This window comes from Uranotaenia lowii, chromosome 3, assembly GCF_029784155.1.
Source record: "Uranotaenia lowii strain MFRU-FL chromosome 3, ASM2978415v1, whole genome shotgun sequence".
Lineage (NCBI taxonomy): Eukaryota > Metazoa > Arthropoda > Insecta > Diptera > Culicidae > Uranotaenia > Uranotaenia lowii.
The window spans coordinates 252,057,016-252,075,202 of NC_073693.1; the positions used below are offsets into that span (position 1 = coordinate 252,057,016).

General features: G+C 34.2%; 1 protein-coding gene across 1 annotated transcript in view; it reads right to left on the minus strand.

Annotated features, from left to right (window-relative positions):
- LOC129753289 (voltage-dependent calcium channel type A subunit alpha-1-like) overlaps positions 1 to 18,187 on the minus strand; it is a 260,599-nt gene that overhangs the window by 180,473 nt on the left and 61,939 nt on the right. Inside the window, 1 exon segment of the mRNA XM_055749089.1 lies at positions 1,604 to 1,815. Coding sequence (XP_055605064.1) covers positions 1,604 to 1,815 — 212 coding nt within the window.

Consider the following 18,187-nt stretch of genomic DNA (forward strand, 5'->3'; position numbering starts at 1 on the left):
CCTGCAAAAATTCCAAAATAGTTTTCAAGCCATAATCCTTGCAATTTTTGCCTTGGCTTTTGTAAGGAATTACGGCATCTATCAGCAAAAAAAATACCTGACATCTATCACAATGATGAACATTGGTCTTGAAAATCATCACAAAACGAAAAAAATTCTTATTCAATTATTTTTTCTGTTATTTTGAACGTTTTTTTATGAAACATGTCTAGGGAGGGCAAAACGCGCCATGTCCGTTTATCTTCAAGCATGTTTCATATTGATTTAAATTTATATGCAGTTTCATCACAACAATTTTAAAGATATTTATATGTTGTATTGGAAAACATAACTTGAATATAAACGAATATATTTGAAATTCCTAAATTTAATATTTTTTTAATTAACTATTCACAAGAATTTCAATATATCTGGCAGCACTGCGCGTAGCAATACATTTTTCCATCTGTGAAGTAGAATAGAAGTGTTTTTACCTGGCGAACACTTTTGGAGGCACTTGAATCAATAAACACATATTAAATGTTAAACGGCGCGATTGGGTACACACATATGCGCATTATGCCCCTACTGAATCTGAAATTCAATTTTCAACCTACTCTTCAAACTTCATTAAATTTGTGGCCTATTTTTACCTTCCAGTTTTTCTAACTATCAGATTTAGACAAAAAATAAACCAAACTTCCAAACACAATCGAAAATTAAAGTTAATCTTTTCAAATGTTCCCTAAAACAAGGCTTTCTTCTTAACGTGGGCATTATGCCCCCTCTTCCCCTATAGTTTTTCAAACCATTCTTTCAATTTTTTGCAAAGATATTTGTTATAAAATAAGCTACAACTTTGCCGAAGACACAAACTTTCTATCTGTAATTCTCATTGTGTGACAATGCGATCAATTTAGTACTAATAATCCACCTATACACCGTTCAAGATATATCGATGAAATGCGAAAAAAATCACACATTCAATTGCGGATAACTCATCACAGTCAACTCGTATCGCGTCACAATCTTCTACAAACTTGTTTTTCATTGTTCGAACTACAATTCCTGAAATTCTGAGCTTTCTGGCATACTGGAAACATATTTTAGAACACAAAGAGTGAGAGTATGTCGATTTTTCATACATTTTGCCGAAAATCTCCATACAAATTTCAATTCCTTTGCGCCAGCTCGTGCTTCTTCCAAATGACCTGAAACTTTCAGAAAGTCATTTTTTCACCTAAATGCACCATCCTAGGGGGTGCCGCGTGGAATATAAAGATTTTTTATGTTATGGGCCAGTCTAATGTGTATATTCAAATTTGATTGATTGGAGATGTTGGTTTATCACCCATTTATTGAAATGGAGTTCAACGCATTTAATCCAGATGACGCATATAGGAACACTTTCCTCCTATCACTTTTCGAGAAAAACGGGAAAACGCTTTATTCAAAAAGAAAAACTATCAAAGCTTGAACCATTTCAAGCTTTCCACAGGATAATATCACCCATACCTCATCAGAAACTCAGTTTGCCATAAAAGCTTCAGCCGCTGGAAAAAAAAGTCTGCACATGCGCTATGTGCCTGTGCTTTTTTATATCAAAGTTCATTTCCATACTTACATGATATCCCCCAGTTTCAGTCTTGTTTGTATTAGTGCGCAGCTTTTATGGTCGCTGGTCGTAACGGCTCGACGTCTTCGGGGGGAAATTCGAGGCGTTACCGGACCATCACCGGACGGGTCCAGTTGCAGGTTCATGGCTCCCAGTCGAACCATCGGCGACGATCCACGCCGCCGGGTCGACATGTGCCGACCACCCACGCTTCCGATCATCTGGAGAGGAAAAAAAGAAGTATTCGATACGAATTAATCAAATGCTTACAATTAGAAACACATTCTTCACAACAATTTTATTAGTTCCTACAACAAAAATAATTTGTGCGGATTTGAGATGGATTTGAATTTCAAGATGGTAGACCAGTAGGTATTAACGACGTTAAGTAAAACTAGTTTCGTACTTTGCTTCCAAAATGAAAGGCATGAGTAAAAGGTTATTTTATGTCCTCGGACCATCCTGTGATTCCAGCTGTTGAAGAAACAGGTTGAATTCTCATGATTCCAGTAGATAAGATATATGTGTATAAGGGTGTGTCGTTTTGTATCTTTTCCAATTTCAAAAACCTTGATGTTTAAAAAATTTTTCCTAGTCGGTTAACTCATGCATTTTCCAAATTTTCCACTCCGTGGTAAATTGTTTATCAAATAAATAAAGTTATTTAAATTGCTGTTATGGTCAGAATTTTAAATTTATTTTAAAATTTTCCAATGGGGTGACTAATTATCCAATGATCGCTTCAGAAACGCAGGCCTTCTACTAGATGTCTTACCACATCTAACTTTCTTATCCTTCGTTTAACATTGTAAAAACTTTTCAATTTTAACCTACTTAAAACAACTTTTTTCGCTGAAGAGTTCACAGAAGTTTTGTTTTATGACTACATAAATCTTTAGTTCTAAGAAAAATTTTATCGTTTAAGGGGGAGTAGGGACTAACAGGTAAAGAAAACACCATTTTTACGATTCTTTTTTAGAGCTATCGTTCAAACAAATGTATTCAAATTTTTTGCATTATTCAAAGCATTGTTAAAAGATTTTTGTTTTCGTAGAAAAATATTGAAAATTGAGCCGGTGACGGAGCACTTTCGAGGATGCCTTTTAGAAAACAGGATTTGCGGTGGACACTGTATCTCAGCACAGAATCATCTGAAGTCAAAAAATCAGAGCAAAATATTTTTAATAGATGTTTTTCGAGACCCCAACGATTTTATTTAACTTAAAAATTTTTTTTTTGGAATTTTTGTGACTGTTTGAAGTAAAAATACGATTTTTTACGAAAAAATCCGCCTTTTTTTATCTGTAAAATCTCCCCAAAGTAAAAAAAAGAAAATCGTTGGGGTTTGGTATTTTATATGTAGAAAATATCTTCCAAATTTGAAAAGAATCGGTGAAGTAGATTTCAAATGACGATGTCCACGGTATTTAAAAATGTGGTTTCGAGAAACACGCGTTTGAAGTTTCTGCTCTCTCTCTCTTGCAGTATAAGATAAGAGGAGATAAAAGCCTATAATTTCTACAGTTTTGCTTCGATTGACTTGAAAATTTTACACAACATTCTTGAAATGTTTTACAATAAGAAAAAAAAATCGATTTTTTGAAAGTGTTAGACCCTACTCCCCCCTTTAATTTGAATGGAATTAAATTTGATTTTTTTTTCAAAAGTTGCATAACCACATATTTGAACATTTTTCTTGAGTTGTTGTCGTTTTCCCATCACTTAGCATTCCAAAATTTTTCCTGCACGTTTTCGGGCCGGGAAATTCCGCATTTTTTTAACCTGGCAAAAACCGGGCATTTGATTTCAAATCTTTCAACTAAAAAAATCTGGAAATATCCAGACAAATCTGGACAAATATATAGGGAAGATAAGGGCATAATGGTTACCTTAAGAAAAACGCTTATTTAGCCATAGAGAACAGCCATAATATGCGAATTACATCATTGTTTCGTGTTCAGACACTCAAATAGTCTATTGATTAATTGGATGAAACTTGAAAAAGTAGATAAAAAAGTTCAAAAATGCATTTGAAAATTTTTTGCCGAAAGCTGAAAACCAGACACTGAAGGGGCATAATGAGAACTCCTCTGGGGCAGTATAAGCACCATTTTTCGGGGTAAGATGAGCGTTTTCTGCCGGGGAATCTAGCAGTGAATTCGAATCGATGAAGTCAACTGAATAATAGAGCTACAGCTTGACTTGTTTCATCTGACGATTAGGCCTATTGGCAAGGTGTCGGAGAGGTAGTCAGTAGACTCGAGTTCGATTCCTGGTCAAGGTGATTTTTTTTTTCATTCATCATTCATGATTGATGCATTTCGCACTAAACGGTGAGGCGTAGATTCATCAAACAAAGCAATAACAAAATAATCTAGGTCTGTTTGTTGAATTCAAAGAACTAACACGTGCTCATACATTATGTTTCCGGTGTCTTGTTTGACGGATCCCCTCGAACAGGAATCGAACTCGAGTCTACTGATTACCTCTCTGACACCTTACCAATAGGCCAAATCGACAGATGAAACAAGCCAAGCTGTAGCTGTATTATTCAGTTGACTTCATCGAGTTCAATTCGCTGCTAGATTATACGGCAGAAAATGCTCATCTTGCCTTGATTGAAAGTGCTCTATTCGCCCCAGGTCAAAAAAAAAAATTTAAGTAAAAACGCGTTTTAAAATTGATTAAAGTGAAAAATCAAAAGTTTTATGATGGTGTAAATTGAGAAACAATGTGTAAATCATGTTGCAGTGCGTATATTTCAGATCAATTTGATTTAAAGGTAATAAAAGCTTATTTGGTGGTGCTCAAAAATTATAATATTTTCGTCACTTGAGAACCTAGCTGGTTGTTATTTAATATTTCCGTAAAGATGAAAAGAATATTTCTTTTTTGGTGAAAAATTAATACTATAGGTAGTACGAAACAAATCCTCATGAAAATTTGTTTAAGAAAATACGTACTTTTGTAGAAAAGTAAGGGCTCGTTATGCCCTTATGTCCCCTACATTAAGGTTGCCAGAATTTTTTCCGTACCTGTCCGGGCCGGACAAATCCGGGCATTTTTTTATAAAAACCTGGCGAAATCCGGGCATTAGATTTTAAAATTGACGACCGAAATCCGGGCAATATCCGGGCAAATTTTGTCAAAACCCAAAATTTTTTCAACAAATATCAAGAAAACAAAATATTGAAAAAGAAGATTTTTCATCAAAGTGCATCGACAGATTTTAAATCGTATTAGAGGCTTCCAAAAAACCTTTCATGATTATTTTTTATAAAATTTGCTCAAAAAATTCGTTTTGGAGGCATAAATTATCAATTTTTACTACACAATTTGTTTTTTTGTTGTCTTATTTGCCAAATAAAGTGAATAAATCCGGGCAACATCCGGGCATTTTCCAATGAAATACGGGCAACCGGGCCGGGCAAATTTTGTATGAAATATCCGGGCAAACCCGGATAAAACCGGGCAATCTGGCAACCTTACCCTACATTATTTTAACTAAATCAAGAGAGAAATGGGTTTAAATCATTTGATACTTTAATTGTTCTATGAAGCACATCAAATTTTGCACGATGCTTCCAAAAACTATTTCTAATTAATTTGGCTGAATATAACTCTGAAGAATTTGTTTTCGAACTTGAAAATAAAAACTTATCATTGCTCAATTTGGTAAGCCCGGATAAAACTGGGAAATCTGGAATGCTTTTCTTAGATATCTTTCTTCTTTCCTGGCTTACTTATGATTTTATTTTCAAAAAAAATTATCCAGATTGGTGGTAAATTTTAGACTTTCAGATTTTAGTTACTTGAAATCGAAAACACATAGACCAGAGATTGCTGACGCTTTCAAAATGAAAGGTTCATTTCTAGTTTTCCTATGTTTTTAAGCTTCTCTTAGCTGTAGTTTTTGACAATTGCTTGTCAAACAGTTGACATAAGTATAGATTGTCACATTAACATATTTAGAAATTTTCTGCACAAAAAGTAAATAAAAAAAATGGTTAACTTTGGTTTTATGCTGATTTCAATAAACCACGTCTTAAAATGGGGTTGCTTTTATGAGGGATAATAAAATTAAATGTTTGATCTTAATTTAAAACAGACATCTATGTTTTACTAAGATAGGCTTAAACTTTTTTTCAATTATTTTTCTGTTGATGTTTTTCATTTCCTAAAAAATAAAAATAATCAATGGAAAATCAAAATCTTTAAAATGGAGGGATTAAATTTGATTTTTTGTGATAACCTTTAAAAAAATTCAAATCTGAGTTTCAAGATATACTTCTATTCGCAAGTCCCGATTTTGACAGAAAGCATCTCAAACCCCTATATTTTTCTTAATAAATAAAAATTAAATGAACTAAAATGACTAGTGGACCAGTCAAACTTTTTTTACTCATCGCTTTTTTTGTGGGATTTCTGAACTAAGTGAATGATATAGTTGAGGAAAATTTACGTCTGAAGATATTATATATAAAAATGGAGGCATTTTCTTTGTAACACCATCACGTATAAACGGACGGTCGGAATGAAGTGAAATTTGGTATCCGAGAGTTTTTCTATCCCACTTTTCATGAAAAGGAGGCTGATTCACGAGAACGAAGAAGCTAAGGACGTATAGATGGAGTTATACATTTATAACAATTTTCATATTTAAACGTAAAACGAAGTTTACCGGGTCTGCTAGTTTTGTGATAATTGTGAATGGTACAAGGCTCAAAATTAACCTAAAAATATATCGTCGTGTCCAATTTCAAATATTTTTTTAAAAATTGTATTAATTTTCATTTTCATTTGATCTTTCTACCTATCAACCTATCTACTTTGAATATCATAAATAATAATTTATTCATTGAAATAACATTCATTTAATCGCCGACATGCTGAAAAAAAAAGATAATATTAAAATATGGAAAGCTGACCCAAATTTAAGTTTTATTCCAACCTTAACAGTTCGCTTAAGACTATTTCCTAAAGCTACTTTAGAAGCCAAAGCGCATTCTACGCTATTAGCACTACTACTTTAAGCTAACATATGGTCAAAAAGGCCCTGTTTTGTAATGTTTTTAAAGCTTATTCTATACGCTACAGTAAAACATCCAACAGAACAGTTTTATTCGACCTTATAGACATAGCCTTAAGAAACCTTTCAGAGCTCTCTTATGACTATCCACAGCTCTTTTAAAACTGTGTCAAGGAATCTGATAGGAATTTTACTGTGGGAGCTATGAAATTTGATAGAAACTCTACTGTGGGAGCTTTCTGTTCCGTTTTTTTCTCGTGTTATCACTTACTCTCCCAAGCATTTGGTGATTGGTGAAGATTGCATTTAAATTATTTTGAAAATATTTTCATTTTCGGTTTTAAAATGTCTTAGCATGAAACTTCCTGCAACCTCAGATTTCTGGTGAAATATATACGAAATAGTATCAAAACATGAGCGCGCCTCAAAGAAAATCAAGGTTGATACAATTTTAAGAATTTTTTTAATTAAAAAATAATAATTTAAGTTATATTTAAATTTGCTAAAATGATGCAATTTTTGTTTTGAATTGAAATTCATTACCTATACAACAAATAGTACCGCAAACATTGTAATTTTTTTTTGAAAATGTCTAGTTTTAAGTATTTTAATATTATTTCCAGCAAGATGGCGTCAGTAAATTCGATTCAATTACACAATCAACATGGCGTTCAGTAAGTTAATGTTGAACATCTAAGGCAGTTGTAAAACAGTTTTAAAATTGTTTTTGCCGGCTTCAAAATTGTTGTAATAAATCAATTTCAACAAACAGTTTTAAAATGGTTAAAGAGACCTTGAACCACAGCTTCGTTTGACGTTTCTCTAAATGGAATACCCGCTCATGATGAATTAATCCATTTTTTAGTAAGATAAGTTTGTCGAATAAATGAGAACATTTCGATTTGCTGCTTGGCAAAAGGCATTTATGAACTTTTCGTTTTGTTTCCTTTTGACTATGATTAGAGGATGGTCAATTACCTTTGAATAACAAGTAGGTATTGATATCAAATAATCTCAGACTGTTTAGGAATAGATCATTTTCTGTAATCAAAATCCTGACCTTAAAGCGTAATAATAACCCGTATACTTGAGGATTATAACCAAACGATTTTTTAATCGTCGAACGACTATATATTTCTATAATCGTTTAGCAAACGATTATAGAAATTGTAAAATACATTGCCTGAATCGTGAACCGAAATAATTGTATTTTGAATATGTAGTTTGGTTATGTAACTGTTAAAAACGGTTAAAACAGTTGTATGGGAAAACTTTTCTGCAAACAGTATGCTAACGATTAAGGTAACGATATTATTAATAGTATACAACGTATCAAACTATAATGGTTATTGTTGCAATTGGAACCTATAAAACGATTTTATAAAACGTGCTTCGGATATTTTGCTTACGATAATCAGATCTACGTTACGCTTCAAATAAATCGTAATTTTCAATGATCGGCCATTGTCTTCATTCTGACTATTTATATCATCTGAAACTTGTTGAGGCTGATGAAAGTATAGAATGAGCATTTTCACTTGTAATGAAACTTAATTTCTCCGTCTTTGCTGAGGAGAAGCCGCTGGCTGCAGTTTTCTAGAATTTCTCAAGAGCGGTTGATCCGGAAAGAATTTGGTTAACTCTTGATTGCATGAGGTAAATATGGATTAACTTCGCATTGAGAGACAGGAATGGATAAATAAAACAAGTACTTTATTCGGCGTACTTGAATATTAATTGTGTTATACATTTATTTTTATCGATTCTTGATAAAAAGGTTTATTCGCAGTGTGCTTTTATTCGAACCCCAAGAATTAAGCGAATTACGATTTGTGGTTGTTTTGAAATTTGAATGCGAATACAACTAAGTTGTTTTTATTTTTCAGATGAATTTAGCTGTGCTAATTCATACCATTTTTATAGCACGTGTTTCTCAATTTTGAGTGATAATCCTTTTAAAACAGATTATGCTATCTCAAAAAGAGGTAAAAAAGTTTAAACGTGTATACGTTCTTCTCGATTGTCGAAATATCTGTCACTTAGTTTTATCATACCTACATTGACTGTTCCAATAAAACAGTTTTTCAACTTGGCTTGAACGCTAGTTTTAAAAGCGCATTGAGCGCATTATTAAAACTGGTACCTGAGCTCCAATAAAAACAGGAAAGTATGTGTTTTATTGAATCTTTAGCAATACTTTTGCAACTTTTTTACAACACTCTTAATATGGTGTTTTATTCAAGTTTTAGCAAAACTTTCAGGGCTCTTTCAAAACACACGATGAATGAACCATTTCCTATGTAACAATAAAACCGTTTTGAAAATTGGATGCCATCGAAAAGTTTTCATAAAACATTATTAAAACTCAAAAAAGCCAATTGGCTTGTTTGCCGGCTTCAGTGTTACTTGGGAAATCAAAACAAATTATTAAATATTTTGAGAATTTTCGTACCATAAGAAATTGGTCCTTAATTTATGATTTTTTTTAATTATATCTTAACTGAATTTAAAAAATTAAAAATAATGTCATCATGAAAAAAAAACAATTTTTCACTTTATGCATACATTCTCTATTGCAAATTTTGTGCTTTTCGAAACGAAAGGCTAAAATTTCATTTAATTTATTCCAGACTAACTAAAGTTATAAATCTTGAATAAGAGCTTGAAATTCAAAAGCAAATCTATGACAATACAGTCACAAAAGTGCCAGACATCATAATCACAAATCATAATTTTAATTCAGAGTTAAATATAAATTTAAAAATAAATTTCTTCGACCCAAATTCAAAATGAAATATAAATTTGAGAAATAATAATAACAATACGGTATTTTCGGTTAATTATTCAGAAAAATTTGCCAAATAATACTAAAATATCAATTTTTTAAAATTAGTTTTTAAAAATCATAGAACTGAGGCGAGGTCTACGACTGCGCATGAACACAAAATTTGCCGTAAATCAAAAAAGCTAAATTTATGGAATTTGGTTCAATTATTCCTGGGATATAGGGTGAGTGTACCCAATCTTGGCCCCTAAGGCATGGTTGACTAGATTTCCCATGATTGCAGTCTACCTGTAATGTGTACCTTCAAAAGTCCTTCGACAAATGTGATTGCTTACTAGCCTGAAATGCAGTAAAAATATGTCCTTGCTTGAAAATGGTTGATAATTTAAGATAAACCTGATCAAACTTTTGATCGGAATGCTCCTTATTGTAGCCCCCGCGCCGAATTTTGGCCCTTTATGAGTTCCTTCAATTGGCCGTCTCTAGGAAAAACTTGCCTCACTAATACAACAACAGCCCCCACGAATTCATTGAAAATATCCCGGAAGGAAGCACATCAATGTTCTGTATTGTTTTCAAAAAGTCGGAAGTACGAAATGTCAATCAATTTTATAATTGATATTTGCATGTAAAATTATAACCTTACGTCAAAAAGCATTACTAGTTTATTTCAGTTTTTGTGTATTCATAATTTCTATTATAAGTTCCAAACTATGGCATAAACATAACATAAATATGTTCATTAATCAAGCAAACAAATCGTTTGCTAAATCTGTAACATGCAATCATGAAAGATATGTTTCCAGTTAAGTTAACAGGGTAACATAAGATAGTAAATGTTAATATTTTTTTATTCCGCTCTTATAAAAGGAGGACTGACATTTTAAAAACTATTACGATCGAAGCAAGAAGCAAGCTAAAGCTAAAACTTAAGTCAGCGAAAGATTCTTTTAATCATACATACCATCATGTCACCATCTACCGCCCAGTTAAGCGGTTTTTCAACTTCAAACATGTGTAATAAAAAAACGACGGCAGATTTTTATTCGCTTTCTTTTCCAATACATCTCAAAACTGCTCTAATTTAAATAAAAAATTTAGTGGAATGCGAAAAATGTACGCTTTTAAAAATAATTAACTAAACGTTGAGTTGTTCAACTGGCCCTATTACCGCCCACTCGACTTTTTCGGGTATCGATAATGTTTTCTTAAGGAAAAACTATCTAACAACACGGAAACTTTTCTTTTTAATATTGTCCATGTAACGAGCTGTCAAAACCATATTTTGGATCTTGAGAGAATACATTTTGTGAAATCTTTCCCGCAAATTTTGTACAAATTTTAACAAAGTGCGTTGACTGACAAAATGATGATTTCCGGCCAACAGCCTCAAGTAATCGGTTACTTTCAGCGATAAAACATCATTTTCTAACGTAATCAAACTAAATGCTTCTTACAATTTACACTTTTGACACAATACATGCGTTAAAAACAAAGAAATTGTGCGTGACCGGTAATTAGGAACCCACACTTTTTTTTATACACCAATTACCGCCCATCACTAAACGCTTCAAAAAACAACAACAATTGAAAAAATCGAAAATTTTTCGATGCAAATCTATTCTACAAAAATCAAACTATTGTTTCAAGTCGATTGTAGGACAAATAGGTACTATTTAGTAAACAAAACCCCTTTTTTCCCTAGGAGCACAGTTATGCTTAGTTCGCTAACAGGCGTCGAATTCAATATTTTGACCGGAAACGAAAAACTAAATATTTTATTTCTGGCTATAGTTAGCATAATTAAGTGATGATTTTTCAGTGAAATGGTCGAACAATGATGCCGACACAGAACACAGGTCTTAGTTTTGGAGAAAAAATTCCAGTTTTTTCGAAATACACACAAAAGGGTGATTTTGGGCGGTAAATGGTGTCTGGGCGGTGAATGGTGACTTGATGGTATTCAAAATGTCGCCCTTAGGAATTTTCTAGCAATCGTTTGCGTACACCGGGAAAGCAAAACAAGACAAACTTTCGCTCACTCCAGCCAGTCTGATAGAAATAGATTGCATCTCACTCATTCGTTTGGAAACTATAGGCAATGGAAGCGAACAGCAAATTCAAAAGCTGGCTGAAATTCGTGCTGCATCCCACTCGTACTCATGCAAAATCATCACCCAAACTCGGCAGCGCTTCTTTCGCATATTCCTTTCCAACAGAGACCAAACATCATCACCTCCTGCTGATGCACAGTGATCTATAATTAAAAACAAACTTGGTCAAAATATTATTTTTGATTTCACATGAAACTGCAAACAATAAAATTTCAAGTTCGTTACAACATAGTATTCCAACATTGCAGTGCAATAATTTTTTTTAAATAAACATAATATTGAGAGTGTCATAATTTGAGCTTTATAACAATTTCTTTCAAAGCGACACATATGCAGCAAATCAAATTAAATCAAAATACGTTAAACCTCATTTCCAAATGTGGAATTTTTTGGGTATGGATATATTAACTTTAACATTGAGATCCAAGATATCAATTCGGATTCGGATCCGGTAAATTAATTTATTGAGAGGTAAATTTTATTGAGAAGAAAAGTTCTCGAAATTTACCATGAAAGAGCAGCTCAAATTGTAGCACTATAATTCCAACAAAGATGCCAAATAAGCTTTAGTTGACTTGAGAGATTAATGAATTAATTTTAGTCCAAAATACATTCATGATATTTTAAATTTATTTCAATCATTCATTTAACTTTTGACCGGCTTTTCAATTTCCAGACCACTGTGCACCGTCAGCCGACGAACGGTCGCCGGCTGCCGGCTGCCGACTGTAAAAAATCTTGTTTAATTTGAACCAAAAAAAAATGTAAATACGAGTATTGAATAGTAAGACACACACCTCAGCAATTGACAAACAATTTAAGACCGTTTTGCAGTATGGTGGATCGGCCAAAATTCTTGGGGATAAGTTGGATAATATGAACATTAGGGTGTCCCAAAATTGCATAACTTCTGGGAATCTGGGGGCTCACCCTTCAAATGGTAGATTAGGATGTGCAGAACAAACTTTTGTATGGGGCCGACTGAAAAAAATTATGTTTGGAGGTTCCGCAAGCGCGATCTTTGAAAAAAGTCCACTTTCAAAAGATTTGATTTTAAATAAATTCTGGAACCAAAAATTTTCATGAAATTTATATCTATATATATAAAAAGCAATTATCTGTATGTTTGTTTGTTTGTTTGTTTGTTTGTCCTCTATAGTCTCAGCCGTCTTAAGAGCTAGAGATCTGAAATTTGGCATGGATGCTCATTAGGACCAGGAATGATGAAAAATGTTTTTAGATTTTTGGACGGCCCCTTCTGAAGGGGGTCGTCCATACAAGACAAATATTGTTTTCACGTTATTGACGTTATTGACGTTATTGACGTTATTGTGATGAAAATTTGCACATGAGTGTTTTGAGAGACGAGCAATCGATTACAGTTATCAAATTTAGAGTCAGGGGTCGGCCAAAGGGGTCGTCCATATCCACTGATTAATGTTTTTGCGATATTGGCGTTATTAAAGATAGTATTGTGATGAAAATTAGCACATGAGTGTTTTGAGGGACCAGCAATCGATTTCAAGTTTCGAATTGCGGATCAGAAGTTGGCTGAAGGAGTCGTCCATACCCAACTTTAATGTTTTTGCGATTTTGACGTTATTCTACATTGGATTGAGATGAAAATTTCCGCATAGGAGTTTTGAGGGACCAGTTTTCAAATCTTGACTCAGGGGTCGGCAAAAGGGGTTATTATCTGTTCACTGATTTTACAATATTCACTTGATTGAGCATAGAATTGTAATGAAAATTGACACATGGGAGGTTAACAGAAAAGATAATTGATTTCAGGTGTCAAGTTTTGAATCGTGGTCAAAAAAAGGACGTCTATGGCAAAAGGGAGTTTTGAGGAACGTAAAATTGGTTTCAATTAACGAATTTCGGGCCATGGGACAGAAAAAGAGGGTTTCATTGAAAGTTCAGTGTTTTGTGCAATAATTTTGTTGGAGGCAGTTAATTGATACCAGTTTAAGTGTGAAGGTCAAGCAAAAGAGTCGTGCACATAAACAAATAGTACATGTTTCTGCCATAATGTCTTGATTTTGCAACCGATCGAGAAGAAAACACTCTCACATAAATTTTAATAAAAAGCCAATCAACCGTTTAATTTGAATTTCAAGTAATAGTAACAGTAGCGACTTTAAACAGTGTTGAATTTTTTCCCCAAAATTGTCGAAAGAATGTTTCGAATTTATTTTCTAAACTTATTTTGACGTACCAATGATTTAAAGCGAAACGAAGTTCGTACGGGATCAGCTAGTATTTTATATTTTTTAAATTTTGTTCGAGTTAAATACTACACGAAAAAAATTTAAAATGAACCAAATTGGTACCAAAATGTAAAACAAGCAAGCTACTTCCAAGGAAAAAAATTTTTTTGGTCCAAAAATTTTGAATTCAACTAACCAAAATTTGATAAATTAAATTAAAAAATATCCTTAATTGTGATTTTTATTAAGCGTTAAACTGTGAATAGCTCTTCACACGATGATACAAACAACATGTTTTGTTCAGCAAAGTTTAAGAGCACAAAAATCCGCATCTTTTGATGGCATTGGTATCAAAAATATTTTACGCTTGGTACACATTTTGGTCAGTTGAATTCATAATTTTTGGACCAAAAAAATTTTTTTCCTTGGAAATAGCTTGCTTGTTTTACATTTTGATACCAATTTGGTTCATTTTTCATTTTTTACGTGTAGTATTTAACTCGAACAAAATTAAAAAAATATAAAATATATAAATTTCATGAAAATTTTTGGATCCAGAATTTATTTAAAATCAAATCTTTTGAAAGTGGACTTTTTTCAAAGATCGCGCTTGCGGAACCTCCAAACATAATTTTGTTCTGCACATCCTAATCTACCATTTGGAGGGTGAGCCCCCAGAATCCCAGAAGTTATGCAATTTTGGGACACCCTAATGAACATGCATGTATGTTTCTTGTTTTAATTCTTCAGTGCATACATATGGCCTTGTCATACTTTTGAACGTATAACAACTTAAAATACCAAATGAATTAAAATCAGAAAGGAAAGGGAAGAAATTGCAAAAAAAAAACAAATGCAAATAGGGAAAATCCAAAAAGGAAGAATTTGTTATGTAGATTTATCTGCTCAAAACGAAACTTCTATTTCCGAATGTGTCTGTTAACATAAACTGCTGGGAAAACTGCGCACATGTCACGTTTCGCACACCTTCCGGACACATTGGTTCATTTTTTATTTGCTACCAGAGGTTTATGTCTTCCGTTCAGTTTTATTTTTGGAGAGGGGCTGGCGCAAAAAAAACGGAATTCGTGTCGACAGTTAGTAGGTGAGCAAGCAGCCAAAACAGCCGACAGGTGCGAAGGAAGTTCGTTCGTGCTCTATGACGAGAGGCGTGCAAAATAAGCGATAGGCCAGTCCTAGTACGAATTGCACCCATTCAGGAATGGGCTTTGGTCCTCGTTCTTTATCGGTGATGGTGTGTGAATAACCACCAGGTAAAGTAATGGTTAAGGAATGTAGAAAACAGTAAAAAAAAAACAAAAACTGAATGTCAAAAAAAAGTAGTAGCTGTGAAGGCACCAGCGCGTTTTATGAACCTCCAGCTCATCCAGCTAAGAAGGATCAAACCTCCTCGTAAACGATGCGAATGGTCGTGAATAAAAAATAACGGAACGGAAAACAATTTGTTTCGCTCCTTTTCCGCTCCGAAGTTTTCCTTGTAGCTTTTGCTCTTGTTAAAAAGCCCTAACTGCAATAAGCATTAGCATTAACAACGAAGAGCTTGGCTCTAAGTTTGAGGATTGGGGGTGGTTAAGCGCTGAATGGAAACGAGTTAAGAGAGCTGGATTTGGTGGGGTTGCATGAGGAAATCCTTTAGAAGAACGACAACGGATTTAGTGCGGGATAGAATCGTTTTGTTGAACGCTTTGAAATAGACACAGCTGAGACTGGGGAAAAGATGATGGGTCAACTTCGAGGATTGTTAACAGTTACTATAAGGACCCACGGGATATGATTTAAATCGGTAGCTTTAAGTGCTTGGGGGTTATTTCAAGAAAGCTTTTATTTTCCTCAATTTTCACAATATAGCCCTCTCATCATTTAAAAAATACTAAACTCGCTCCGTTTGAACACTCAACAAACTGCTTAGAGAAACTCATTTCCCAGAAATCATCTTACCTAAATATTTCATTCGAGATTAGAGTCGGTCTAAACTAGGGTCAAAAAGTGAGGTCCAACAAAGAAGTGTCAAGAATTTCCTTAAGTTGATGTGGGATAAGAGAGATGAACCCCAAAACGGGGGTTGAATAATGAGCTTGAGCGTCACGGTCTATTGGTGAAGTGATTTCTCGCAGAATAAATTAATCATCATCTTTATCATCATCCAGAGGTCAGACAGGTTTTACCGAGGAAACCTCCGCTGATGGCAAGTGTTGAGGATTTGATGATAATTTCGCTGCCCTGTGCGGGAAGAAACTTATTAATGCAAGGAGACTAGTACCGTAGGAAGAGGAGCAGTTAAAGGTTTTTTCCTCAAATTTCAAAACGTTATTAAAATTTCATCAAATTTTCGTTTATATATTTGAATATCGTGATTATGATTCCAGTCTTGTATTCTACATAAATCATAAATTTGTTTGAAAAAATTTGTTGTCCAAACAGAGAAATTGAACTTAACCTATGATTTAAATTAAAATTTAGCAAGAAATAGCAAGGATACCAAAAATGCACGACAAATAAGCAAATGGATTTCTAAAACCATTTTCCTACTTATGTATGACCATCGCATATGCTCGAAATAATATTGAATCTTACTAAGAAGAATAGAAATCAATCAGGATCAATGTTTCAAACAATTGCGGTTTTCGGTAATTCATTGACAAATTATTCGAAATGTTGATGATCCTTATTCTTAACTAGAAATTTGATTGAAAATAAATTTGAACCAGTCTTGTTAACAAATTTTAAATCACTATTGCTGAAACTCCAGAAATAGAATGCAATTTAAAATGAATTACATACCAGGTTTTAAATTAGTCATGATGAAAAATTGATTGGATTTTCGAGCGCTTATATTGCAGTATAAAATATCAAGCTCAGAATATTTTGTCATTATCCATTGGAATATTGGATTCTGCAAAGGACAAAACCTCCCAGAAGATTTTTTTACTAAAATTCATGAATTCAGGATTGAAAAAAATATTCAAAAATTATCTAAAAAAATATAAAAAATTTGACTTGAAAATTTGGTAAAAAATCTAAAAGCTCAAAAGTGCAATTGGCTTTAACCATTTATCCCGTGATTCGATTACCAAAAGTTTCACAACAGCGAAACACGATAAAGATTTTTCAAATTTTCACGTTTTTTTTTTTGTAATAAGAAAAAGTATGTGGAGGTGCGGAATGGTTGAAGATTGAATATCGGAAGTAAAGCTAATGGTGCCAGTCAAGAACTCGGGCCAATAAGGACTTCAGTAAGGACACTTAGGACTTTGGTCCTATTTAGGACTTCGGTCCAGTTTAGGACTTCGGTTCAGCTTTGGACTTCGGCCTTGTAAGGACTACAGTCCAGTAAGGACTTCGGTAAAATTAGGACCTCGGTCCAGTTAGAACTTCGGTTCAGTAAGGACTTCGGTCCAGTAAGGATCCAGTTTAGGACTTCGGATGAGTTTTGGACTTCGATCGAGTTGAGAACTTCGGTCCAGTAAGGATTTTGATCCAGTTTGAGACTTCGGTCCAGTTTAGAACTTCGGTCCAGTAAGGACTTCGATCCAGTTAGCATTTCGGTCTAGTAAGGACTTCGGTTCAGTTAGGACTTCGATCCAGTTAAGAAATTCAGTCCACTTAGGACTTCGGTCCAGTTTAGGACTTCGATCTAGAAAGGCTTTTGGTCCAGTTAAGGGCTTCGGTTCAGTCTAAGACTTCGGTCCAGTAGGGACTTCGGTTCATTAAGGACTTTAGTCCAGTTTAGGATTCCAGTCCAGTTAGGACTTCGATCCTGTTAGGACTTCGATCCAGTAAGGACTTTGGTTCAGTTTTGAGCTTCGGTCCAGTTAGAACTTCGGTCCAGAAAGGATTTTGGTCCAGTTCAGGACTCCGGTCCAGATAAGGACTTCGGTCCAGTAATAACTTCTGTTCAGTAAGGACTTTGGCCCAATTTAGGAATCCGGTCCAGTAAAGGACTTCAGTGCTGTTAGGACTTCGATCCAGTTAGGACTTCGGTTCAGTAAGTACTTTGGTCCAGTTTAGGACTCCACTGGACTGAACTTCGGTTCAGTTTTGGGCTTCAGTCCAGATAGAACTTTGGTCCAGTAAGGATTTTGGTCCAGTTGAGGACTCCGGTCCAGATAAGGACTTCGGTCCAGTTTAGGACTCCGGTCCAGTAAAGGACTTCAGTTCAGTTAGGACTTCGGTCCAGTTAGGACTTCGATCCAGTAAGGACTTCAGTCCAATAAGGACTTTGGTCCAGATTACGACTCCGGTACAGTAAGAAATTCGGTTCAGTTTAGGACTTCAGTTAAGAAATTCGGTCCAGTAAGTATTTTGATCCAGTTCCAGACTTCGGTCCAGTTAAGAACTTCGGTCCATTTAGGACTTCGATCCAGTTAGGACTTCGGTCTAGTAAGGACTTCGGTGCAGTTACGACTTCGATCCTGTGAAGAACTTCGGTCCACT